The sequence below is a fragment of the Oryzias melastigma genome, linkage group LG14, assembly GCF_002922805.2.
Source record: "Oryzias melastigma strain HK-1 linkage group LG14, ASM292280v2, whole genome shotgun sequence".
NCBI lineage: Eukaryota > Metazoa > Chordata > Actinopteri > Beloniformes > Adrianichthyidae > Oryzias > Oryzias melastigma.
The window spans coordinates 27,053,420-27,081,342 of NC_050525.1; the positions used below are offsets into that span (position 1 = coordinate 27,053,420).

General features: G+C 37.3%; 2 protein-coding genes across 3 annotated transcripts in view; one reads left to right on the top strand and one right to left on the bottom strand.

Moving 5' to 3' along the window:
* emsy (EMSY transcriptional repressor, BRCA2 interacting) overlaps window positions 1-1,003 on the bottom strand; it is a 24,146-nt gene extending 23,143 nt beyond the window's left edge. Inside the window, exon 1 of the mRNA XM_024263961.2 lies at window positions 758-1,003. The gene's annotated coding sequence lies outside the window, so the exon portion shown is untranslated. The remainder of the gene's footprint in view (window positions 1-757) is intronic.
* A 661-nt stretch (window positions 1,004-1,664) lies between these two features.
* The window catches only part of LOC112140915 (rho guanine nucleotide exchange factor 12), a 51,790-nt gene continuing 25,531 nt past the window's right edge, over window positions 1,665-27,923 (top strand). Inside the window, exons 1-7 of one of the 2 annotated variants that reach the window (XM_024263940.2) lie at window positions 1,665-2,476; window positions 18,468-18,559; window positions 23,388-23,486; window positions 23,552-23,601; window positions 24,372-24,429; window positions 24,600-24,799; window positions 26,840-26,962. In XM_024263940.2, coding sequence (XP_024119708.1) covers window positions 2,445-2,476; window positions 18,468-18,559; window positions 23,388-23,486; window positions 23,552-23,601; window positions 24,372-24,429; window positions 24,600-24,799; window positions 26,840-26,962 — 654 coding nt within the window. In that variant the 5' untranslated portion in view covers window positions 1,665-2,444. Of the gene's footprint in view, window positions 2,477-5,552; window positions 5,594-18,467; window positions 18,560-23,387; window positions 23,487-23,551; window positions 23,602-24,371; window positions 24,430-24,599; window positions 24,800-26,839; window positions 26,963-27,923 lie in introns of those variants that run through there. The other variant, XM_024263945.2, reaches the window with a different exon arrangement.

The following is a 27,923-nucleotide window of genomic DNA, read 5'->3' on the forward strand; positions in this document are numbered from 1 at the left end:
ATGTATTTGAAGTAAAAAAAAAAAAGGAAAATGTGCATTTCACAAAATCCTGAAAGTTTGAAAGAATATAAACAATTTTTTTCTAGAGAACTTCCCTTAAAAACTGCATCCAAAAGCTTTAATTTTAGCAAAAAAAGATGATTTTCAGAGAATGTTTTGACTGTGAGTGATCCTAAAGATTCCGAATCTAATGTCTTTAGCCTTTACAGTTTACATTTGACGTTTCTTTCCATGGGTTTTACTAGGAGCAAAGGGCCCAGAGGGGAGAAATCTGCTGGCAGCACATTTTCCAGGCTGTGCACCGCATAAGTCCACCAGATAAGTCTGTAACTAAAGCGAGCGGTACCGCCCAGTGGGTCTCCTACAGCCGGAGAACCACGACAAAACCGACTTTAAAGCACAAATACACTACTTTAAAAAGCAACATGGATCCAGAACAACAGACAACAAAACAAACTAACTACGTCGTTCAAATATTCAGGAACAAAGACTTTAATGTCAAACATTCAATGCAAAAATGTGTCAGCACAGCGGGAAACAAGAGAACAGCTGGGTCAACACCATCCCATAACCCCTTGCGTTCCACAAAACACCCAATTGCCCCTTAAATCCGTCACATATCGAAACTATAACCTACATTTATGACAACATAATCGCTGTAAGAGAAGAAATAAACATACGAACAAAGAACAAATTACACAGAAAGGATGCTAACCTAGCTAACGAGCTACCCCTGTGAAACAAATCAATCTCTTACCGTCCGTTAGCCGGTTAACATGAAGGCCTTTGTAAGTCTGTGCTCTACACAAACATGGCGGACCACTACATTAGTGGAGCAACATCATTTTGAAAAGAAAAAATGGTAAAACTGTAAAAAGGTGCGTTTTAAACCATTAAAATTGTTATATTTATGCTGAGATGTTGTGTTTATTTTTGACTGCCCAGTAGCATTGGTCCGGATGTCTTCTTCGTCTGAAAGGCGCCTACTCCTCCCCAGGCGTGGTGCTGCCATCTAAAGGTGGGTCATTGTAACTACAACTCTAGAATCAATAGTCAAACCAGCAGTTTTTCCACATTTATATCACTAATTTTACACGTTTAGTAGTAATAATAAAATGAAAAAAATGTAAATATGATTTTATATTACCTAAAATATATATGTCACAATTTCAAATAAAAATATAAGCAAATAAAGATTACAAGATCAATTTAATAACATGATTTATCATAAGAAAGATGTAATAAATGTACTTTTACACGACAGATGGTATATTTTTATTTATTTATTTATCTTTTAAAAACTGCAGTAAACTTCTATAAAGGAAATGTCTCATTAACCTGAACATGATCCTACTTTAGGAGGCGCCTCTTGCTGGGGTTAGTCCACATGATACACACTAGTTAATGAATGATTAACCTCCCTTTCTGCAGAAACAATTAATTTATCATGTGGTCGAACCCACTGCACTTAGTTATTTTTGACCGTAGGCTAAAACCATAAGAAAAAAATGTTGTAAAATATTTAAACGTTAAAATTAACTCGTAAAGGCAAAGTGATTAAATTGAAACTGTACAATCTGTACAGTGTAAGGGCAACTGTGTAAATATTAGGGGTAAATATTAGCTCGTCATTACGTAGAAGGGTAAATTTACTCGAGAGCGGTGAAGGAAATTATTCGATTAAAATGACGTTTCTAAATTACGAGCTGTCCCTGAACGCAGCAGGCAGGAAGGTGGGTTTTTCCTCCCTTTTCTCCCTGTTTTGGGGAGGGGGCTCCGAGCATTTCCCTTTTCCATTTATAATCACGCAAAGGAGCAACAATCAGGGCTGCTTTGGGCAAATGAGCCGACATTAAAGGGGATTTATCAGCCGCAGTATCCGCCAGAAAGCGCAAACGGTCGCGGATGAGCGCCGAGGACGCGCAGCCGGAGCGGAAATCACAGCATGAAAGCCTCGTCTGGATCCAGGATCTAAACTTTTTTTTGTTTTTTGGACGTGTTTTCTCTCCGGACAGCAGGAGCAGTCAGGAGGCTCATGATGGGAATCATTTCCTGAGGAAATGTTAGCGCTTTTCCCCTTTCCAGTTGATGCCAAAAGTTTTTGACAATGTGAAAAGTTGAGGGAAACTTCTCCATCTTTGCGCATCTAAAGTTTTCCAGATGTCTCTCATGATGCAACAAGCGACTGTCTAATGAAACACATTCACACCCAAGGAAGGAACTGTTTTTTAAAAGAAGATTTTACAGATTTTTTGTGTTGGATTTCATCTACAAGAAGGATTTTTCCAGATTTCCTTTTTGGGAATTTAGGAGTTTTTACTTTTCCGGGAGGAAAAAGGAGGTCAGGATGAAGAAGAAGGAAGAATAAAGTTTTTAGGAACTGTCAAACTCTGTGAGGAAAATGTTTTTTTGGGTGAATTTCTGAAACTTACAAGGGAATCCCAATGAGTGTCTCACAGGCAACACTCACTGACAGGTAAGATTATTATTTTTTTCTTAAAATAAAACCATTTATTATTTTTTCTGTTAAGAAAACAACTTAATTAAACAGTTTTTACTAAATTATACATTAAAATTGTCCTTAAATGATCTGTAAAAATAAAAGAAAATTTCATTCAGGGAAACCATTTATGCTCTTATTATGAAAGTTTTCAATTTAAGAAGGCTCAGCTTTTTAAAAATGTAAAATGTTAAAATTTGAGGCTTTTGGATCAGGAAAATCCATAATTATTTGAAGAAAAATCACATTTGTAGCTCCATATTAAGTAAATCATATTGTGTTGCTCCAGTTTTGGTTTATTTCAAGAGATGAAACAAACAAAGATACATTTATAAATATATAATAAGCTTATGATTTTTTTGAAAAGTAAAAACATTAGAAGTATTAGAAGATTCTCTTCCATATATATAAATGCACAAGATGCCATTATAATTGCTCCAAATCTTAATTAGACACACATTATTTCACACATATGACACAATAAATGTTAAGTTTGTCTAAAAGTTTCATTAATTTGTTGAAATGGAGAGAAAGGAAGTAAATTTTTAAATGGGAAAATGATTTAATGCAAAGCACTTTGAGTTGTTTCAGTTGTAAAAGTGTTCTACAAATAAAGTTTCATTTGAATTTATATCATCCCCCCTATTTAAGCCTTAGTCCCAACTGCCCTCACAGATGGGCTGTGCAGGTGAAAAATGGTCAACCTTGATGGGGCATGAAGGTAGGAAAAAATTTGAGATCATTGAGAAAATATTCATGCACATTTTTTATCAATGGGCGTGCTGCGGGCAGTAGGTCTTAGAGAACACTTATATGCCCATGTGCGCAGCATTTGTGCAGTAAAGAGCAACTAGAGCAGGGGTGTCGAACTCAATCGCACAAGGAGCCAAAATCCAAAACACACTTTAAGTCGCAGGTCGAACAAGATAAACATTTACTTAAGACTCTAAAACTACATTTTTAAAACTGTAACTTTTTAACATAATAAAGAATTAGATATATTGCATTACCTGCAATAATGCTAGTGTGAATGCTGTTAGCTGAATTTGACCACTAAAGATGATAGCTAAAATGTTAGCTAAATGCCATATTAACCTAAAAAAGTAAACAAATAAACAACCAAAAAAACATAGGTTTGCTAAAACAGCTAGCATGTAACTGAAAAAAATAGCTAAACTTCAAAATATTCAAAAAAAAAATGAAAAAAGGTTAAATTAGCTAAAACAGCTAGCGTGTAAATATGAACCTAACTCCAATACAGCCTAAAAAACTTTTAAAACGCCTAAATTAGCCCAAACCGATTAGCATGTAGCTGAAACATTAGCTAAACTCCAAAACAGCATAAAACACTTTTAAAAAGCCTAAATTAGCCCAAACTGACTAGTATGTAACTGAAATATTAGCTAAACTCTAAACTGCCTCAAAAACAAAACAAAAAAAAAGCCAAAATCAGCCAAAATAGCTGAAATATTAGCAAAACTCTAAAATATCCTAAAAAATCTTAGTTAACGCCAAAATAGTCCAAAAAGCTAGCATGATGCTAATTTTTTTAAACTTTAAAACTGTAACTTTTTAACATAATTATGAATAATAAAACGTCAGGGATATTATTTCAGAATAAATCAACTTAAACCTTAAAGAACTTTCAATATTTTACTCTCTATAAAAATAAAATTTGTCAAAATTATACAAGTTAAAAATAAGCCCAAGATAACATCGGGCCGTTGACAACAGTAGAATAAAATGATCTGGAGGGCCGAATTCGGCCCCCGGGCCTTGACTTTGACACGTGAACTAGAGTGTGGCGTAAAGACACAATATGCCTTATGAAAGTTTCACTATACATCTACCACATGTACGACAATGGTACGTTCTGTTTGATGACGTCCCTTAAGATGGTCGTATGAGCCTCAGTGGACAGACGGACCGAAGCTCGTCTCTACGACCCCACGACCCGGACAACCCACAGAATCCAAACGGATCCATGTGACTCAGGCTTTAACTTTCTTTTTCCATAGTTATCATAAAAGGTTATTCATTTTTATGCATCTAAATTCCTTATTTTAAAAGTTGGGGTTGTTGTGGAAACCGTAGTTGACTTTCTGAGTCAGACTCCTTCCAAACAAGTCACTTGTATATTGATTCTGCTTGTTAATCTGGAGTTTCCTCTGAGGAAACGTCATAATAAAGCCACATGTGACTGCCTCGGAAAGTCAAACAAAGTCTTTGGATATTTTTTATTTTTACGTGACCTTCAGCCTCCAGACTGAAGCGGAGCTCCTCACGCTCCGCCGCTCCTCACAACAATGAGCCGCTTTTCTGTCTCAGAGCCTCATAAAGATCACAGGTTCACTGCTCCAGGAATGCAAGACTCATCTCAGTCGACGGTCAGACGGCGTAGAGAGGGGAAGCTCAGCTCGTGTTTGAGCGTCTCGTTTTATCCCTTTGGAGCCTGGAAACACGTCTGCATTCCCAAAGACTTCATACCTTTTAGAGAACCATGTTACATGGGGTTTAAGTTCTTTTTTTCTAGTTTTAGAAGATTTTAAAGCCCGTTTTTGCTATGTAGTAAAACAGAAAAGGAGAAAATTTATCAACATGATTTATGTTTTTATTTAAACACTATTTTTTCTTCAGTTTTTGCTTCTTTTCTTCTTTAAAAAGGAAAAATGTGTTGATGATAGGGCTTTTCAATTCCATTCACCAGAGCCTGATCGATTCAGATTTTTTAAAAAATTATTTCAATCCTCTCAATTCAATTCAATTTTGAGTTAACACATTTAGACACATTTGTTTAGAAATACATTAAAATTAATTTGATTAACTAATTAATAAATTAATTAAAATGTATTAGTGAAATTATAATGAGATCGTTAATACTGTACAGTGTGTCATGGATGCTCAGAAGCTCCAACAATTGCTCTGCCTCTTCTGGAGGGTGTTTCAGTTTGGCCACTAGGTGGCGATCGCGCTGAAGCATTACACCTTTTTCCAGGAAAAAAAGAAGAAGAAAGAATAAGAAAAAACGATCTTTTAGACCATATGGTTATTTTAAAAATATATCCTTTAAAGAGTTTGGGAAAATTCCTGCCTGTAAGTATATAAATATGTTCATTTAGTCAGTAATGTATGCTTAGGTTGACCGAGTGTTAGCATTAGCCATCCCTATGGGAAATCCCATTATACGTTAGCATCAAGCTAGCAGACTGTTCATCTATTGTTTAGATCGATTCAGATCGATTTTTATCATCCCAGCACTAGTTGATCAAGCTAAAAACTAAACTTTTAAAGCTCTGAGCTGGAATAAAAGTAATTATAGTACAATTGTTTAATAATGTTTGAAAAAAGTCTGTTTTTAAATAATAAATCAGTGAAAAAGTAGGATTATGTTGGCTTGATCACACTAATGCTGGAACAGAAACACAACTATAGGCAGTTATGTTTCACTGACACAATATTTAAGGTTAAAATTAACAAATAGAGAGAAAAAACAAGTGTATTTTGTATTTCTGTTTAATTTTATGTTATTTATGTCAATGCAGATTCTCTTTATGTTGAATCTAGTTGTTTTCACATTGTAGAAGCTGCTTGAATTAGTGATAAAATACTTTTTAACCTTTACTTTCTTAATGTTTATTCTTCTAATAGTGAAGCTCATCTGCAATATGTTTATGCAACGCACATAAGTACAATACTTAATGTATACTCAATATATATAGGTGTGCTGCCAAGAAAAGGGCTTTTCCAATCAAAACAAAGCACAAAGTCAATATTTTTGTTTACCTTAAATTGAACTAAAATCCCCAAATGTGTTCCAAATGTAAGAAAATACTTTATATATTCAAAATCCACTTCTTTTAATTTGGAAAACAAACCGTTTTGAAGAATTTTAATGAAACTTTTAATACAGTTTAAAAACACTTGTGCTTTTTAATGTTTCTAACTTACACTAAAGTGCTTTTAAAGGCAGTATTTGGCAGTCATAGAAGTTTAATAAATCTTAAAGAATATTGGTATAATTTTGTGTAAAAGTGAGATAGTTCATGAAGGTGGTGTTTCCACAGCAAATATACAATTTATTTTTACATTTGGGATTAGTCCTGGGCGATATGATGATACATATCGTGCGGGGGATAGAAAAGTGTCTTATCGTGTCATTTCTCTTCTATCATTTCCATCGTTTTTATTTGCTTATTTTTATTGCTGAACTTTTGTGCAAAAATGTGTTTTTCTACAAATAAACGTGTATTGTTTCACTTTAAAAAAGGTTTCTCATTTGTAACTATTCAATTACATGATACGTGAAAAAATAAAGTCAAATAAGAGTAAGTAGTGACATTTCTGTCAGTTTTTTCAGAGAATAACTGAAGATGAACATTACTGTCGTATATTGTGATAAATAACGTTATTATAATATAAAATCATTTATATCGTAATATACAGTTTTTTCCATATCGCCCAGCACTATTTGGGATTGATAAGTATTATCACTGTTTTTTTTATCTGAATTGCCAGATTTTGAGAGGTTTTATTTCTACATATTTTGAGTTAAACTGAAGCAATATGGACATTTTAAACAATTTATTTTATAAGATGAGAGCGCCATCATTATTTTATCTCTGTACATACAGTTCTATTACCTTTTTGGTTTTAGTTCCCAAAAACTTGAATGTCACATTTTAGCTCAGGATGGTTCCGTCCGTCCCCCCGTCCATCCATCCATCAAATTAATTTTTCATTATTTAAATGTAGTTAAATAATATTCATGAGCAATATTAAGTCAATTAACTGGTGAGTATTTCTAGTCTCCTGAAAGGTTTGAATCTAGGCGTGTCCAAAGTCTGGCAGGTGACCTATTAATCATTTTTCTGAATTATAAGATAATTATAAATTTTACCTACTAAGATTAACTCAATAAAGCCAGTGTCGCACAGCCACCTTGTACAATTTTCACATATTAATCTGATGAAAATTAGCCATACGTGAATATAGAATTTATACAAGTCCTGTATTCACAAATATACAAATCATGGAAAAAGGGAGAAAAGTTCTGGTCTTTAATGTGAAACATTCACAGATGTATCATCAATGAACCACATTAAAACCACAGAAGAAGTATGAAAAAAAAACACGTAAAGAACATGTATACCCGTGCCTCATTGAATTTCTTGACTTTGATATTCAGAGCACTGGGTAGAAATCATGGAGAGCACCCGCCGCGGGCTCCCATGATGCTTTGTTTTTATAAAAAAGTCGGATTCCCCTGGTCCACACCAGTTCTAAATCAGCTGATAGCCGCCCACCGAGGCAGCCCGCAGAAGCCACAGCTCAGGAGATTCGTACCTAGCCCTCTCGAGACCGCCCTCCCTGGGGGGCGATTGGGTGATTTATATTTCCATCACACAATATGCAAATTGTGCATAATATTTGCACTGTTTTTATGTTACTAATTAGTGATATGTGCGTCAATTTTGTAATTTTAACATGATATGTGCGCCATGTATGCAGTATGAAAGTTATACATCAGTGGTTCAGGCGTGAAAAGTCTGCTAGACGTACATGGAACGGTCGTGGAAAGCCACACATGCGGCCGTAGTGCAGCAGTAGGGCGGTCGACTCCTGATCGGAAGATTGCTGGTTTGATTCCTGCCTTGCCCGCCCATGTGTCGAAGTGTCCTTGGGTAAGACACTGAACCCTCTGGTGGAAGGTTGGCGCCATTGTTCACCAGTGTGTGAATGTGAGAATGGGTCTGTGACTGTGAAGCGCTTTGGGCCCTCGAAGGAAGGTCGAAAGCGCTATACAAGTATACACCATTTACCATTTGTGTATGCATCTCGCAAAAATTGCAAAAGATTTTCGTAATAATGGAGTATAAACTACATAAAATACGCATAAACTGCACAATTCTCAACCGACCAAAAATTTTGAACAGCTCAAAACCGAATTCATGTAAAGACCCATCGTCCAAGACCCTCAACAGACATCTATGCACATCCACGAATGGCGAAACACAGGAATCACATATATCACCATGTGTAACAAAAGACCGAAATTACAATCGTGGAACATTGCAGATTGTACTTAGCTACCTGTTCCAGGACGGGGCTGTTTGACTGTTTAATGAAGAGTTGAAATGTTATATTTTTATGTACACTTATAACATGATTCTTTGACACCAATTCAAGGTGCCTTTTATTATATAAAAACTAGTATTTCCGTCAGATGAGTCTAGTCTTTTAAAACTGTGATGACATTACCCTTTCTGTCCAGAGAATATTAAAATTGGATCTAAAACAGCTTCAGTCAAGTTTCTAGATCATGCTACACTGTCATCAATGTTAAAAATCTGTCATTTTAGGACATAATATGCAGACAACTGTGGTCACATTTAAGGTTTTTTTAAAAGAGTAAAACAATATCTACATTTTTTGCTAGTTAAACTTAACCTTAATATTGTGTTTGGGTCAAAATTGACCCATTGTACACTTGAAAATGGGTCAATTTTTACCCGAACACAATAACAGGGTTAAGGGTTACATCAAATGTACAGAAAGTCCTCTAAAGCCATAAAGATGCTGCTTTGGTGTGTTTTTACCCACTGAACTGCAGTCTTATCTCCAGGTTTTAGGGGTTTTACTCGGGGTTCAGATCTAAATAAAAAGATGGGTTGCTTGGTTACATCCGGAGCCAGCTCCAGTGGGGTTAGGTCACTTCTTGGACGGTGTTCAATAGTTTCTTCGAGAGGAGAATTCAGTGAGAGCTGCTTGCAGGACTTTTCCCCCCAAACCGATGCGATCTTCTTCTGCTTGGACGTGACGGTTCTTCTGTCTCGCTTTGACTCAAAGACCAAATCCATGGCTGGAAGTTCATCCTGGCGGGAATCTGTGTGAAAAATTACTTTAAAAAAACGGATTTAAACAGATTTGTCACATTTATCTCGCAAAGACAACAAAAGCAAACTGTCTTTTGTAAACATAATTCCCGTTGCATAAACTGCTCTTACAGCCCGTCTGCCACACACCACTATCTTCCTGTAAAATGACTTATTATGACCGCTGTTTCCAAGCAGTTTAGAGGAGTTTGTTTGCAAAACGACAAACAAAGTTAGTTTTTGTTTGTGTCGCTGGGTCCCTCCTCAAACTGCCTCCATATTCTCAGAAATTATGGCTGGGATGAACCTCCGGCATGGAGCGTTCGGCGTGTACGTCCTGCCGTCATTAACAGAGTGTGCTGTTCAGTCGATGCAGATAAGCACTGATACACATCAACACAAGTCAGGTGACACCGCAACTCCTCTATTCTTGCATAATAATCCTTTTTTAGGCATGTTTATTTATTTTTAATTGTTCTGTTTGAATACTCTTTTAATGAGTTGTAGATTCTTTGTTTTCAAGGATCAAGAAACACATTTTCTAAATGTTAAGTATATATTTAGTTAAGTATTTTGAAGGCATACTTCTTAATTTGATGTTAAGTTTTGTTTCAGTTTGATACTTCATCTCAGTCCCTTTTAGTTCATGTTGATTATTGTTGGAGTGTAGTAAGAAATGTAATGTTGAAGAACCAAATAAACTTTAAATAAACTTTAAAAGTATATCTGAGGGAGGATAAATCAGAAAATGGTTTAAGGCATGTCGGCACAAAGGTTCATTCATAGTTTTGCTGGGTTTCTGATCAAGTATAGAGTAAAAAACTGTGAAAAGGTCCCAGAAAATTCAAAATATATTGAATTGAATATATTGAATTGAATATAAAATGAATATAAAAAATGAAAAAAGTATCAGTCCATTCTTTATGTATCTTTTAAAGAATCAGTTTAACTGACAAATTATTATTATTTATAGAAACAAAGGATAATTTTTTTTATAGTCACGTGGTTAGCCAGTGGATTTTATAATTGAACCCCAACTGTAGAGGTAATGTGTTGCTAATAAACCGATTAGCTACATTAATGGCGACGGCTCTTCTCTGTCCGGTTGTCCACAAATCCTCTACAGAAAATGTTAATAGAGTGAATGTTTATTAATCATTCACACTATAGTGATTCTCCTGCTCCTTTCCATACATTTTTCAGCATGTAAAAACTCACCACACTTTCAGTGATTTCAGCAATCTTGCTATCAGCTCGTTCAGGACATTACTGCTTGTATTTTTGGTATTCATAAACTTTATAGTTTTTGAAATTATGAGCAAAGTATTCCCCAATATTAAATTAATGAGAAAGTCTTAAAATTTCAAAATTTTAAGTAGATTAGCAACAAGTGTTAAATATATTCATGGACGATGTTTTATCTTTTATAGTAAATTTAAAAAAAATTGGAGTTTAGCTAATATTGTGGCAACATGCTAACGTTTTTGGCTAATTTGGCATTGACTACGTTTTTTGGAGTTAGGCTAATATTGTTACAACATTCTAACATTTTTGGCTAATTTGTTGTCTACTGAGGTTTTTAGGCTAATTTAGAGTTCTGTTTTAGCAACATAGTAATTTTTTTGAATAATTTGGTATTTGAGGAATTTTTGGCTATTTTGGTATTCAGCAAGTATTTAAGAAATATGCTATTTTTTTTGCTAATTTGGTCTCCACTGATGATTTTATACTAATTTAGAGTTTAACTTCTATTGTAGGTACAGGCTAACTTTTTTTACTAATTTGTTTTATTGGGGAGTTTTAGGCTATTTTGGAGTTTAGCTAGTATTTAAGCAACACACTAAATCTTTTTGCAAAATTGGCATGTATTAGGGATTTATAAGCAATTTTACCACAAAGTTTTCAGAAATTTAGGTCGACTTCACCACTCTTTCATAGTTCTATAACAAAATTTTCAGTCTTTTACATTTTGCAAATAGCTTTTGTATTTTCAGGAAATCCCTTTAGCAATCAAAGTAAATTGTGTCACTATTTTCAGCAGAAAGCTTTAGCATCTCCAGCGACTACGTTCAGCAAGAAGCATTCACACTAGTATTATTGCAGGTACTGCAACTTTTCTAGTTAAAGAGAAATATTATTGTTCAGAAAGTGCAGATCAAAGTTAACTCTTTTTCCCGTCAGAATTGATTGTTCATGATTTCCAAAAATAAATCTTTTCAAATGTTTTCCTGAGCAGATTAAGGGATTTCCGTGAACTTTTTTTCATATTTCCTGCTGTGTTTGTTGAATCTCTCCTTCACTTTTTGAATTTTCCTTTTTTCTCTTGTAAGCTGCAGAGGGATTTTTTTTTAGATGTTCCACAGTGACACATGACACGTTTTTTCCAGGCTTGTGTCGCTGCTGTGCCCAATTTTTGAAAAGGTACTGATGGAATCAAGTGTAAGACAGATGGAAATACTTGTGTTTTTGATCATAATTCAAACCCTTTTTGAAATTCTGAAATACTTTTCTTTATACCAGTCTGTCATTACAGTTTAGGCTGTTTTACAGGGAGCATGACATCACCTGGTTCCTTTAAGGACTCATGTTGAAGATGATAAGAAGGGAACATGCAGATGTGAGGTCCTACTAAAGACACCGATGTGGAGAATATTACAGATTTTCTTTCTGGTGGCTTTTGTTGTTCAGAAAATCAATTTTTTTTTGTTGATTTGTTGGAAGATCTCCAATCTTCTGGTTGGTACAGGAAGTGGAGACATCATAGCTGAACAATGTCCATAAGGATGATTGGATGTTCAACCTTTCTTGACTAACACTTTCTTGGTCTCAACTGAACCCAATTTATGTAACCAAAAATGTGGATATTTATTCAGTTTATATGGATACAAATGTCCATATAATTGACTGTATATGAAAACTGGACTGAATGACTTCTCCCCCGGGTGTTCCAAACAGGAAGTGTCCATGAGTCATTCTATTGGTCAAAATTCTTGCTCTGGTAATTTTTTTTAAACATCTTCTTGAAAATCTTCATCTTTTCAGGATATTTTTTAAATTATAAACTGACCAATCAGAGGCGTCAATTAACAGTAGGTGGAGCCTGCTGAACCCTATGTCCAACGCAAGGGTTGTGGACTTCCAACACCTCAATCCTGATTGGTGAGAGTGGTTGCCATAGAAACTCAGACCAATCACTGCTTACTGACAACGTCTGGTTCCAAGATGGCGAAAAAATGGCACCTGAATTGGTCAGAGCTGGAAGTAAACCATATTCTATGGATGACATCACACTCGCTCAGTCCAGTTCTTCCATACAGACAATGATCCACATGTGTTCATTCTGATGAATGTTTGCGTATCACCTCGTAGTAAAATAGACTCTCACAAAAAGCGCTATATTTGGAGTTTTAGCTTATTTGACTTTTGATTTGCTTGGTGTTCTCACCTCAGAGGAACAGTCTGGTATTTTTGGCATCTTGCAGAGAAAGTAAAGAAAAGAGTCAGTCCTGCAGAAACTGCAAGACCAAAAATATTCCATTTATTGTTCTAATTCCTGATAAAGTGTCAGTTAGGGAAATCATTTGCCAAAGAACACTGTTCCTCTGCGGAGGACACCCACATGGTGATCCCGGGAGCTCAAGCAGAAATCTCCAGGACTTGTTTCTGGTTCTTGAAGGCATTCTGCTCCCCGTCTTAAAGGTTTCGTCAGTCCTGACAAAAACACAAAGAGACCCAGCTGCTCTCTGGGCCAGATCTTTGAACTCCTTCCACCCTGGAGGTCCTGGAAGCGTCATAGCAGACTGTATGTGTTCAGACGTGTCCTCGCTGGGTTTTAATAGGCCTCGGAGAAACAGAAAAACTTTTCTTTTTTTGGTAAAGCATCACACATCCATGAAATGAGTGATCCACGTGTTGGTTATATCGCTGCACAGCTGGCAGTTTGGCAAGCTGTCTGACATTTAACAACAAAGGAATGTAAGAGGCAGCTGCTTGTCTGGAAGGATGTCAGTGGGAATGCCCAGTTCTCTTTTAAGAGACTTTTTTTACTCAAAAAAATATACGGTTGACGTTTGGGGTCAATACTTGAAAAAACTCCAATGTTTCTGCTAAGTTGCACAAAAACATGCAGAAAAGTGATTCTCTATAGTTTCGAAGACTGAAGAAGACACTGAACCCCACATTGCCTCTGGTGGTTATAGGTTGGCGCCAGTGTTTGCCGGCGGAGCCACCATCAGTATGTAAATTATCAGTGGGCGATACTGGGAATTTGGGTATTGATTGATACCAAATGATTACAGGGCTAGTATTGCCGATATCGATACCGATACTGATATTTTTCTCTTGAAATGCTGTATTTTAGAATCATTTTGGAGTACACATTTTTTGTTAAGAGTATAATGAAACACAGGACTGAGACTTTCAGGAAATAAGTAGAAAACAGTAACCAGTGCAAAATTTTAGAGCTGCAAAAATGTATCATAGAACCACAAACATATATTTAAAAAAAAACAAATAGGAGCAGTAATAAAATATAAAATTGTAAACAAAGTAAACAAAAGCAACACTGTAATAAACACAACAAAAAAACCTGCCAAACATTGCTCTTTGATGACTCTCCGCTCTCCGATAAAGCGGGAAGGGGAGGGGCAAGGTGTGAGGAGGAGGTGCTCTGATTACACAGACAGACCACGCGGCCAGATTGGGCAGTTTCCTATACAAATTGGGTAGGCTATATTCAAATCGGACTGTTTTTGCCCAATCTGGCAACACTGTGTACAGATAGATGCTGCGCTTGCATGGACTCCAAAAATAAAGTTCATAACTGTATGAACTGAAGAAAAAAAACGTATGTTAAACGTAAGCAATTTCAAGAGGAAATAAACCAGTAAAAATCCAGGTTAAAGAGCAGATTTTCTTTCATCTTGAAAAGTAAAGCTCAACATAATAAAATTACTGTAAAAAGTTCCCAATATTTGATAACAAACTTGAAGTGTTTAGTTTTGCTGCTAATTTAACTCAAATGAAAACTCCAGTTCCTCCTTCATCCTTACAGTTCAATCTGCCTCCCCTCACAGACACCTCCTTCCTCCTTCCTCCTTCCTCCTCCTTCCTCCTCCTCCTCCTCCTCCTCCTCCTCCAGTCTCCTTCTTGTCTCTTTCTCGGCCTTCTTCCACATTCAGGAAGCTGAAGCCAAGCCAGAAGGCCCAGTCTCTGTTTCCGGGAATGTGTCCCACAAAACTGCCGTATAGTAAGCTGGCTCTGACGTGGGAGGCATTGTTAAAAGCCCAGGGCCCCCATTGTCCAGGCAAGAACAGCAGCACAAACAAAATCCCCTCTAGTGGAACGAGGAGGAGGAGGAGCAGAAAGAGGGAGGCGAGGAGAGGGAAGCTGCTTTTTCTACACGAACTGCCATCTTTAAGTGCAGCTCCCAGGAGGGATGTTCATGTGAAGTCAGCAGGAGAGTGGGAGTGTTTACATTGGGAATTTGTTATCCAAGCGATACATAAGACGCTCTGATGTTCAACTCAGAAAGGAAGATGATTAAAGGCATAAAAATTCCCCAACATTTCCTCTGCATATTGTCTTTTATGATTTATTTTAAGAAATACTCCTCTTTGGACCTTTGACTTATTTTCTGGTGGCTAATATTGTGTACGGCCCAATTTGTAAAATATGACCTGATTCATCAAAGCTGGGTTGCTGTATGTACATAGACTGCACTCTGAACCTTCTATGGTAATTATATTAATCTAAAGAAAAACTGGTCGAATAAAAACGACTCCTTGTTTGTCAACAACAGGTTAAAGTTTGGTCATAATTGAATAGAATCTATTTTCAGTGAGAACCGGCAGGCAGTTTAAGAAAGTAAACAGTGTCTCGCTATAATTAAATTAATGTTAACCAATTATTTATTTTCCATGGAGGAGCATTCTTTTTGTTTATTACAGTGAAGTATGAAATTAGAAGAAAAATGTAAATTCAGATTGTTAGAATTTTTTCTAAGCTTTTGTTTGTTCTTTGTTTCGGTTTAAGAACTACACTTTTCACTAAATGAAAGACATAAAAAAAAATCTACATGAAGCCAGAGTAGTTCACCAAGTAACCACTAGGTGGCTTGTTAAGCAAGAAAATCAGGTGTGTAATGCGTTAATGTAAAACAGACCATTAATCTAAATTCTGCTTCCAAAACCTTTTTTCTTGTATCTGAAAGATTGAATATCCGTTCAATATATTTGTGTTTGTTTTTGTATTTTAACGATACTATTTTTTTTCTTTTTTCTTTTTCTATAACTCTTATTATATTTAGAAAATGAGTATTGAAAATTTTGTTGCACCTAGTAAAACGTTTTTATAATCACGTTTGTTTTTGGGTTCTAGATATTTCAGATATTTCTGACTCAGCGTTCTGTATTAGGAACGTTGATGGTTCTGGTTGTTGGTTTTGGTTGTTGTTGGTTTGGTTGATGGTTTTGGTTGTTGTTTTTGGTTGTTGGTTCTGGTTGTTAGTTCTGATTGTTGGTTTTGGTTGTTGGTTTTGGTTCTTGTTGTTGGTTCTGGTTGTTGTTTTTGTTTGTTGGTTCTGGTCGTTGTTGGTTTTAGTGTTTGGTTGTTGTTGGTTCTGGTTGTTGTTTTTGGTGCTTGGTTGTTGTTGCTTCTGATTGTTGGTTTTGGTTGTTGGTTTTGGTTCTGGTTGTCGGTTCTGGTTATTGTTGGTTTTTATTGTTCGCTCTGGTTGCTGGTTTTGATTGTTGTTTTTGGTGTTTGGTTGCTGTTGCTTCTGATTGTTGGTTTTGGTTGTTGGTTCTGGTCGTTGGTTCTGGTCGTTGTTGGTTTTTATTGTTCACTCTGGTTGCTGGTTCTGATTGTTTCCTTGAGCAACCTTTGGGCTTCTACATGAACCATCCCAGATGTCTTGATTGGTCTTAAGTCAATTTAATTGTACATCCATCAATTTTTAGATGAGCATTTTATTAATTAAAAATAGTTTTACCAGGTTCTGCAGTTTCACCATCAGATGTGACTACATTTATCAAACATTTATGTACGCATGAATGATGTTGAAGGAAACCTCTTTCTTTTTAAACAGTCAACACTTCCGTAAATTAAAGAGGACGCCATGCTTAGTCGCTACTATATCAGAGTCCCCGATTGGTCCCAGTTTGACCTGGTTGAACATTCATTGTGTGTTCGATTGGTGAATGTTTTGTACGTAAATCCTAAAAATGGTTGTAGAAACTTGTGTTGGTATGCAAGAATGTGAGGGTTTTGAATGCGGATACATTTTCATTGGAACGTGTGTATCCGAGAGCCTGGCGATACGATACGTATCCCAATACGTATCTCACGATATGATGCGTATTGGGATATATCTCAAGACTGTACCAGAGCAAAATTTCACTTTTTTTCAAGAGTGTGACTTAGAAAAATCTCTACCTGAATATTAATGTATTTTACTGTAATAAAATGATAATATTCATTTTATTTTATAATCACAACATTAAGCTCTACAAGAGTGTACTGATACTGGCAGCAAATTTTAGGTTTGGTACCCATCCCAAGTAAAAACTCAGTAGTACGTATCTCATGACAACTAAAACCAGGAGCCTGACTGAACATTAAACACGAGCTGGTTCTCACAAAATCTTGTTGTTTTGGTTGTGCTGCCAACTAGCAGTCGGAGGTTAAGACTGCTAGAAAGACACTGAAAGATGCTCATAAATAACTAACTAAATATCGTCATTTCGACATTTTAAATCAGTACAAGTATTGCCAAGCAAAATATCGTGATACGTTGCCAAATCAAATTTTCCTTACACCGTTACTGGGTAGCGCTCCAAGTAGTTTGTCATTCTATCGCTGTGTCCAAGTCTACAGTTCCAAAATCTAGAAGCAAAAACCTAGTGTGCATTTATTGCCAACTTGATTGGCAAATATAGACCACAATTTGTAATTTTTAATTTTGACAAAATGTGTGTACATTTATTTTTTGTAAATCATCCAAGTTTGTATAGTCAGAACTCAGTGGATTCATAAATATCTTTTGTATATTTCTTCTATTTTTGCTTCGGAAAATTGGTGATGTCATATTTGGTGTTAAAAATATAATGGGCATGCATCCAAATCATATTAAATCCAGGATACTGGATTGCCCTCCACTATATAGTCTTTTTATGGGTTAGGAATCAGCGGACACTTCCCATGTCACCGGCTGTTTAGCTACTTAACCATTGATCCTCAAGCAACTTAGACAAAAGATCCAATATTTATAGATTATTTATAGAATCTCATTAGTGTCAGTTCTGACTTTAAGTAAAACTAAAGATAACATTCAGTTTAAACTCAACCTTCATAAACATTCCAATTATTTAAAACACTTCAAAGTGAATCCCTTTTAGAATCCCTAAGAAGAGTTGTGAAGATGACCTTTTGACCTCCAAAAGCAGACTTCTTGGTTCTATTTTCAAGATGATAATAACCCATGAACTCTTGTAGATCGTCATAACAACAGTTTTACAGCAGGGAAGCAGCAACAAGTGATAACATGGTTATAATTATAGTGGTGAACGTGCCTCTAGGTTTTCAAATTCCCTGGAAGTTTAGAGTCACAAGCTCCTCACCTGCAGCACTTGAGGAGACAGATTTGGGCTCTACCTCCAACGACGAAGAGGATGAATTGGGCGGCTGAGGTCTCACATTGGTCTGAAGCAGCTTTTGGATCACCTTCCTCCATTTTCAGCTGGGAAAGGCCACTCCTCCACTTTGCAGGGTGTTTACCTTCACACTTCTGACACCAAATGTGATGGGGTTCTTCTTGGATTAAATAAAGAATCACTCAAAAATAAGATTACAAGCCAATTTGGCTATTATGCTGTGGTGAATGTGAATGATTTGTGTGCCTGGATGTATGCATGTGTCAGGTTCAGACTAATTAACTGGGAGATAACAGAAAAAACAAACAACTGATGTCTTTAGGCGCTGTCCTGCAACCATTGACAATCCATTTAGGAAACTTTCATGGGTTCTAGATTAGAAGCGTTATCAGTTAAAGCTGGGGTGACTGGTTGGAGTCTCACTCGGGCTTCTTATCTCCACAGGACTCCAAACATCCTCAACAAGGAGCTCACAGACAAGAAACCAAAAAGAGACATCTCCGCCATCTCCCTCAAACATGAGTTTGACCCAACAGGTGAGGCGCACTCCACTTTGTTTCAGCTCCTTGACCTTAATAAAGTTTGACTTTTTGAATGATGCCGTCGTCTTTACCTCACACAGAGGCTGCTGCAGGAGGAGAGGTTTTGGTTGAAGGCAGCACCCAGAAACAAGTTGTTAGGGTGGTTGTCTTGGTTACTGGGTTGACATTAATCCTTCCTGGCCTTTTGTTCACCCTGGTGTCTTGAGGTGCCTCAAAACAGCCGGTTACCCGCTCAGCTCTCTGAGATGGTCCTTTAAAGTGCAGGAAAGGAAAAGGAGAACCACGGAAGAGTCTGCCGAGAAAAACAGAGATTTCTGGATCAGGCTGGTGTTTTTCATTGTGTTTGTTTGGGTTTTGGATGTTTTTGTGGAGTAGTGACTGACTGGGGGTGAAGAAGTTCAGCATTTCTGCAGGGTAAAGACCCACTCAAATGAACGCAGTGTTTTTAGTGCTCCTGGCCAATGACTGAAGACATCTCTAGTCACATGATTTCGTTTACAAACTTTGGTCTAGAACAGAAATGTCCGGTTGGCGGCAGTCTGAATACAGACCAAACGCAACGTTCAGGACCCGATCTGGACCTAATGAAGCGGACCTTTCCAGTCTGAAAACACTTTATGGCAGAGGATGTCAAACTCCAGGCCTCAAGGCCCAACGTCCTGCTGGTTTTCCAGAAACCCAGCCCTATCTGCTGCTGATTACATGGATCAGGTGTGTTTGGCCAATAAGGAGCTTCAATGGCAGATTGGATGGAAAAAATATAGGACACCGGCCCTCGAGGCCTGGAGTTTGAGACCTGTGCTCTAAGGCTTCAGATGATCAATCTCTACACTCAGTATGAGTGTTGGTTCTGTAAGCAAATGTGTCTTAGTTTAAGTTCTCCTCTGCAGAATGTCCTCATAGAAACACAACTTAATCTTGTAATTTGATTTAATGTCTTCGTAATTCCCTCTCAATTGCCCAAAGTTAACATATTTTTATGGGTCACGTGATCACCAATACTGGCACACAGCGTTGTTGGGGTACAGCAGCAGTATGTGAACCTTTGTTCTGAGAAGAAGTTTATTGAAATAAAATCTACGTTCTGCTTTTAGTAGAAAAAAATTGCAGAGACATATATGGCAGAAAGATTTCTAACTTATGTCTTAATTATCCGAATCTTTTAGAGATTTTTAGATGTTTGCCTCGAAAGCCCTTTGACCTTTGGGAGCAGCGGTCAGTGTTTGGGATGTCCAGTGCAGTCAGCGGATGTCCAGATCATAAATAATGGATGACCCTGCCCACACTTCCTGTTCTATGTGGTGGTCATTGTTTGGAGGTTGATAATTTAGGAAAGGGAGTTCTGAAAGTCATTTTTAGACTGGATCTCAAGCCCAGACCAGACTGTCACCATCCTCACAGTCTTTATAACTGAGACGCTTCTTGTTTTTATCAATTCAAAGTTTTTACTGTTATTACATTTCAAAATTTGACTGGTTTCCATGTCAGTTACTACAAAGTGTTTCTTTATTTTGTCAAAAAGGGATTTGTTTTTTTTTTTTCGTGAGTTTATGTTGAAGGTGCATTAAATACTTTTCTTGTCTTTGATCAGGCTGAGTATCACCACCAAACTACTGAATTACATTTTGATTCTCAAGTCCACAATCTCATATATCAACACTATCCAAGATTTTTCCCCAATTAAATGAAATGGAATTTATTCTTAAAAAAAATGAATAAGAAGTAAATCAAAAGCAGCCTGCTATAAATAATTTGAATATATATTTTTGTGCATTTTTGTTTTGTCTTTTGTGGTAAAAAATGCACTTAAACTTTTTTTTAAAAAACTGGTTCTTTGCTGAAATATCTGCACTCAGTCATATTGGAGGGTTTTCCCGCATTCACAGATGGTTGAGGACTCAGACATGGCCTTTCCAAAACATTGATTTTGTTGGTTTAATTTATTTGTTCTTGAGCTTGGAGTTCTGAACTCATAGAGGACAGTTAGGGCTCCCTTGCCCTCAGGACGCGATATCGAATGCAGTGCCGGATGCGGTAACAGGCACGGAACCAGTACCAGGTTAAGGTACCAGTCTGCGTCCAAGTACCAGTCCTGCACCCAGTCCCAAGTGTTGGGGACCCCTTATTAGCGTATGCATTTTTTTTCCTGTCCATGGCCCAGTTCCAATCACCCCTTGGACTGGTACCAGCAGGTTTATTAGTTCAGGCAGGAATTAAGCACAGCTTAAAGTCCACAAAGCTAAATCAGGGTCAGACAGGCAGAGGTCAAGCACGAGCATGGGGTCATCCAAGAAGAGATTAGAGTAGTCAGGGTCCAGGCGAGGGTCAGGGCCGGCAGCAGGTTATCAGAGAGTAAGTCAGAAACAGAAGATCAGGTCCAGGTAGAAACGCTCGGTAATGCAGAAAGAGTGGCACAAGCAATACTTTGCACAGAGCAAGGCTTTGTATGCTGCTTAAGAAACAGGTGAACAGCATTCAGAGACTGTGCGCTGAGGTTGCTGGGAGGTGTAGTGAGTTTAGTACTCTGGAGATGTCTCCTGCCAGTGACCAGAGGGGAGACAGAGCTCTGACTTCTGAAAACACCGGCCTTGGCGACGTACGTTCAAGCAACCACTTCAGAAAAAAAAAACTGTTTTCAGACTCTCCGCACAAAAGCCATTAAACAAGTGTTTAAAGTTAAACCAGGTCAAACTGGGACTCAGATTTGATAGTGGATGGCGTCCCTTTTCATTCATGGAAGTGCCACCCATTTAAAAAGTGATCATGGAGGAGAAATTAATAATTGTGGTTTGTGCCAGGCTAGAATTACTGTATATGACACCAAGTCTTTTATATATCGGAATACAGCTGTGAAAGAAAAAACCTGGAGCAAACATTCCCCCCAAGCCTCTTTCAACGGCAGGTGGTGGACGTACGCAAGTAAACAGGAGACAAAGAAAACGAAGAAGCCCCTCCCTCCTTGTAGGCTATTGTTTTGTGGTTCAAGAACCTGCATTTAGCGCATTCTTGCATGTCAACAAGTCATGTAGGTGCAGAAACTGCAAAGCAACCCCAGACCATCACACTACCACCACTGTGTTTGACTAAAGCCATGAATGAGGAGACTCACTAGTCCAGGCTAACAGCAGACGAAGACAATCATGTTTCTGAAGCTTCCTAGAATGATCGCCTCATCCTCGCACATAGTGAAGGCTGAAACTTTCTAAGCTTATTGAAAAACTACCGAATCTGGAAGTCCTACTGTTTCAAAAGATAAGCGCTTCAATTTAAGGACATGTCATGTCAAAGCAGTGAAGTTATCTGAAGGCAAAGTGCAGTTTCTAGTGTTTTTATGGAAAATGAAGCCAGCTCTCTCTTCTAATAATTAGGATTGAGCAAACAGAAAATCTTTCACCAACAAGAGGTGAAAATCATGTGAATCAAATTTAAAAATATCCCCAAAAAAAGCTTACTGATGATAAATGCAGGATTTACTCATTGATTGTAAATGAGAACTGGACTGAGTGGCCCCAAACAGGAAGTACCCGGCTCCAAGAAGCCAAAAGTTTTAAAAATAACCATTCTTGCTTTTTTTAACATTCTCTTGATAATCTTATTTTTTAAAATATTTTCCTGTAGTTTAAACTATTCAAGATTTAAACTGACCAATCAGATACTTCAGTAAAAGTAGGTGGAGCCTGTTAGCCTCCACATTCAAAACGTTTTATAGCTTTTGTGTAGCCCGCTTTCAACCGGTAGGGGTGTGGCCTTCTAACAAGCTCTGTCCTGATTGGTGAGAGTGGTTGCCCTAGAAACTCAGACCAATCACTTCTTATGAACGATGTCTGGCTCCAACCAGGCGGTGTCCATATCATGAAAAAATGGCAACTGAATTGACTTTTTTTTTTTTTTTTTAAACAAACTTTATTGCACATTTTTACAGAGATTTACAATCAGTCATGCAATAAAGGGAACATTTCAGTACAAGAAAAAAAACAAAATATAAATAAAATATTGAATATTTCACGTGATTGCTTTATGTCTCTCAGAGTTTCGGATACTTTTAATATACAAATTGAAATCAGAAAAAATTAAATCAGAGAAGTTACATTTGTGAATATATTTGGACAAAAATGAGCAAGAACAGACCAGAATCCTTTTGCATATTCTCTGATTTGTGACCCAACAAGACTTCCAGAACAAAACAAAACAATATCTGATTTTGTTATGAATGAAGTCACACATTTTCTGCCAGAACACTTTGACTTGAGGACAGTACCAAAAAAGATGGGTGCGACTGAATTTACTTTTTTTCGCTAGGTCTAAAAGGATGACATCACACTCAATCTGTCCAGTTCTCATATACAGTCAGTGGTTTTTACCAGTGGTGCCCAACAAATAGTGCTGAGATAGTTACATTGATATTTCAAAAAGTGATTAACACATAACCCGTGCAGAATCTTTTGTTTTATCTGATTCACTGAAGTTTTTAAATTTGTTACTTATTAAAAATGATGATTGCATCAGCTTTTACAAATTTAAATCTCTTCAAACAGTTAAAAAGTTGATATTTTTGCATGAAGTGAAACTGTGTGTAAGCTCGGTTACTGGGAGTCCGGTTCTCAGCCAACAGAGACGGCTGCTATTTACAGTATGAAGCAGTTCCTGTTTCAGTCTGTTCATTTGTCATTTCCTGTGTGGAGGATTTTTCCCACAGCTGATCACATGAGGGCACTTCTTTAGATTGCTGCCTCTATTTGAGCTTTTGAAAAACACAATGTGAAAAGAGGCTGTTTTTGTTTGTGTCTAATCCCATAATGAAGTATCTGCTGATAAATGACAGGTCTGGTCCAGCGCTGTGTGATCATCCAGAGGGATGAAAATGGCTTCGGGCTGACAGTGAGTGGGGACAATCCGGTGTTTGTGCAGCTGGTTAAAGAAGGTAAGGCTCTGTGGAAACACTCTTGTTAAAGGGACATCTCTGACTGCTGCTGCTTCCTGCTGCAGATGGAGCTGCCATGCGAGCCGGAGTGCAGACAGGAGACAGGATCATCAAGGTCTGTATTTGCTTCACACTGCCATTAAATCCAGGATTTCACCTGATTTAGCTTCACCTTGAAAGGAAAAAAAAATATAGACGGACCATTTTTACGTAATTTGTCAGGCATGAAGGGGTGAAAGTCCCAGTCCGATCATCTTCTGATCTATTTTCAAAGCATTTCCAGCATTTATGCTGTTTTTGGAACAAATCTAAACAGTTTTACAGTTTTCACCTCTGAGTTGTGGGCAGGAGCAACCCCACCCCCTTTCCCTTCCATGTTGTTGGATGCTCTCTTTTTGCACCCTCTCCAGCTAGCTGCTCACAACCCCAACGTAACATTAGCGTTGAAACAAAAATGAAGAGCCATATCTGAGCTATCCAGTTTTCTCGGAAAATTACAACTTTAGATCTCATGAAGTGTGCGGGATGGTGCAGTTATGCAGACGACGGGATGGTTTATTAAAGAGCCTGTAAAAGACACCCCCCATTTGATGAATATTAATAAAAGTATCTTAAATCTTGAATTTTTAAGGACTAACACCCTTAGAGGAAAATCACTTGTGTTCTTTGGAACAAATGTGCATATTTTCTGTCTTCACAACCAATTTTTGGGACTTTTTGCCAAAAAATGTGATTGTTTCTGATATATTTGGGTTATATATTGTATGGCTATACGTATTATAACTTCAGATTTTGCCAAAACACAGCCCTACTTGTTGTTGGAGACTGCTGTCCTAGAAGTCCTTTCAACAAACTCTGAAAGCTTGTTGTCTCGTCTTCTGACAGGTTAACGGGACTTTAGTGACACATTCAAACCACATAGAGGTTGTGAAGCTGATCAAATGTAAGTATGCAGGTCTAAAGCTTTTCTCAAACAGTTTAACAATATTTTTGGAGTTTTCTTGTTAGAAATGTGTATCATTTGCCCAAAAAAATGAAGTGTCTGCTGAATTTTTTGCTGTATCTGTCGTATTTTCTTCTGTCGCCCCTCCCTTTGCTCCCCCCTGCTGGCAGCGGGTTCCTATGTAGCTTTGACGGTCCTGGGGAGGCCTCCGGGCCTTCCTCACATCCCTCTGGAAGAGGAGAAGGAAGAGCAGGAGGGAGTGGGAGAAACCTCCACGCCCTCCACTCTTTCAGCATCCCACCCGTCTGAGCTCTCTGGTGGCGTCCCAAGCAGCCCCCATGACCCCTCGACCTCCTCCGTGCCTGATGGGGTAAGACAAACCAGAAAAATACAGTCTAGAGCCCATATGAAGCCAAAAGTGCTCCTAAGGCAGATCTTTGAATAATTCATTATCTAAGACTTAGTGTCTCAGAGAAAAACACATTTTATTTGACAAAAAAACAGGATTTAATGAGACTTTTGCACTAGAGTTTGATTCCTTGTGAAGAAACATCAGAAGTATTACCAAATTTAAAAATATATAAATCATTGTGCCTAATTTTAGCTGCTGACTCATGAACTTTTCGGTCTGGGTGTTCATTCTTTCACAACATTTGCAGAAACAGATTAATAATGAAATTAACTGGACCCAGGTCAGTTGTCCAAGTTTTATACCATACAGTTACTATAGATTGTTGTAACCCCTTTGCTGATTTGATTGATTTTTTCAAATAAAAAAATAATTGAGCACTATAACTAAAAATGACAGAACACAGAAATGTCAAACCCATTCCTGATAGTAATACATAAATGAGAAAATAAAGAAAATTAATAAAAATAATGCCATCTTCTTTACACCATAATTATTTATAATCATACAGTAAGTATAATTTTTTGCAATAATACATACATTACACACATACTTATTGTCAAATAACGTCAAATAAATTTTTTTTGCATGAAATGGAGTAAAAATAAACTAATTTTCATAATCCCAAACCGTTAGATTTTTATTTCATATACTTTTTTAATTTTCACATATAGTTTAGATTATTTACCAAGTAAAAATATATTGTCTAAATGTAAAACAAGAGAAAACTGGACTGAGGAGGATTTTTTTTTATTTTTATTTTTACCTTCTTGTTTTCATTTTATTTTGAAAAATCAAATCAAACACAATTGTGGCTTTTTGATGTTTGAAATGGTTCATTCTGGATATTTTATCATCTTTTGTAGAATTTGGTGTCATATTTTTTTTAAAAAGTAAACAACCAAAATATGGTTTAACATAAACCAGTTGATCAGTCTCCCCTTTTAATGTACATCTAGTTTAAAACAGTTTTTACATTTTAAATGTGTTTTATTTAATGTTTATTTAGTTTGATTAATATGACAGTTTAGTAGGCAAGTGGTGGAGTGTCCACCATGATGTGGATGGTGGTTTAACTCCACAGTTTCCAGAAGCTTTAAAAGTTGGGGTTTAAACACTAAATGGTTCTGTAGCGGCGGTGACTGCAGGTCCCCCCCCCCCCTGGGGGGGTTGTAATGGGTTATTAGAAGTGCCCCTCCCTTAAGTTTAGCTACATTTAAGTTTACAGGAAACGCTGGTGTTTTAATTCTGACAGCAGTGATTAATGCGCAGACTTTTGTGGGCCGTCCTGTGGATTTCAGGGCAAACCAAATGTTATTTTTAACCGCGATAAGTTTATCGTAGCTTATCGAGCCGGCGCAGCTCATTATTTTTAATTAGCTTTTACGGCTGTAATCTTTTTCAGACGGTTTTAATCAGAAGTACTGCAGCCGATCAGAACTGTGTCAACATTTGGAGTTCTCCGAGATTTCTAAACTTCTGATATTTAGATGAAGCAGAATTGTAGATATTTTGAAAAGGACTAGATGATTTTACATTTAATGTAATTTATTTTATTTTCCATTGATTTCTTCGTGATTGATTCCAATCCATCTGCACGAAACACCAAAGAAGATCATAGAAGAAGGAGAGAGGGTTTTCCCTCTTGTCTTAAAAGGAGGCAAAAGAGTTCTGACACAGAAAAAAGATCCTCATGTGTGTGACTCATGCTCCAAAACGGCTGCAGACAACTTATCTGCAAGTTAAACAGGATGCTGGCACCATTTGAGGTCTGACTGTAAGGAGTGCTTCTTAATGACAGACCCCAGAGCCTCAAAATTAGGTGGGAGTGCTCGTTAGAAGCCTCCAGTAAGAAGAAGGATTTGTTTTGGGTAACAGTGACAAAAAGCCCACAATCCTGCAAAAATGACCCACAAAGTTCGACAATACTTGTGTTATCTTCCTCATTTCTGGATGAGCTGCAGACTTGACATAAATCCGCTGTGTTGGTTTCACTGACAGTTCCAGGATGGAGCCTCGTGGTCCAGGAACGGCGAGGATGAGGAGGGAGATGGCGGGCCTCCTTTCAGGGAGCAGGCGTCGCCCTCACAGGGCGAAGGTGGACCCTGTGTCAACAACAGCGCCGTGAGTTGCACATCAGAGCAGCTAATTTGACTTGATGACTGTTTCTCTTCAAACCGTCAGCTTCATTGTCTGTTATGAGCCCGAACTACCCCCTACTCTGTCATTTTCTCTCTAATAATTCCTTCTTTCTTCTGCTCTGGGATTGTTGTTTTGTTGTAGAAACGGGAGAAGATGGAAAAAAGAGAGGAAAGGGGCAAAAATGCAAACTATTTCCTGTTTTTGAATTGATCAAAAACATCCCTTTGTTCTGGAAATAGTGTCTTCGCCTCACATTAAGGTGGAAGTTCAGCTCCATTTTGTCATCCTTGAAGGATGTTCAATTTGAGCATTTTGGAATTTTTTTAGCAGTAACCGTAAAATTCTTTTAAGCCCCCACTGGCTGTAAAGAGAAGACGGAGGAGCAGCCGGGTTTCCTGCTCAGCTTCTGCTTTCAGCACATGATGATAAAGTGTCTCAGATGATTGTCACAGGGGTTTTTCTGGCACCGTCATGCAGTGTTCAGAATCAGTCTGTGACTCCTTAAAGCCGAGGTGTCAAACTCAATCGCAGGAGGGGCCAAAATCCAAAACACACCTTAGGTCACGGGCCGAACAGGATAAACATTTATTGAGCACTCTAAAACTACATTTTAAAACTTTAAAAATGTAACTTTTTAACATAATTATGAACAAGATATATAGCATTACCTGTGATAATGCTAATGTGAATGCTGTAAGCTGAATTTGGCTGCAGAAGATGCTGAAATTATTAGCTATAAACCAAATTAGCCTGAAAAATTAAACAAGAAACATAGATTAGCCAAAACAGCTATCATGTACCTGAGAAAATAGGTAACGTTTAAAAAAACTGAAGAAAACCGAAATTAGCAAAACATCTATCGTGTAAATATTAGCCTAATTTCAAAAGAGCCTAAAAAAAACTTTTAAAAAGCCTAAATTAGCTAAAACAGCTAGCGTGTAGC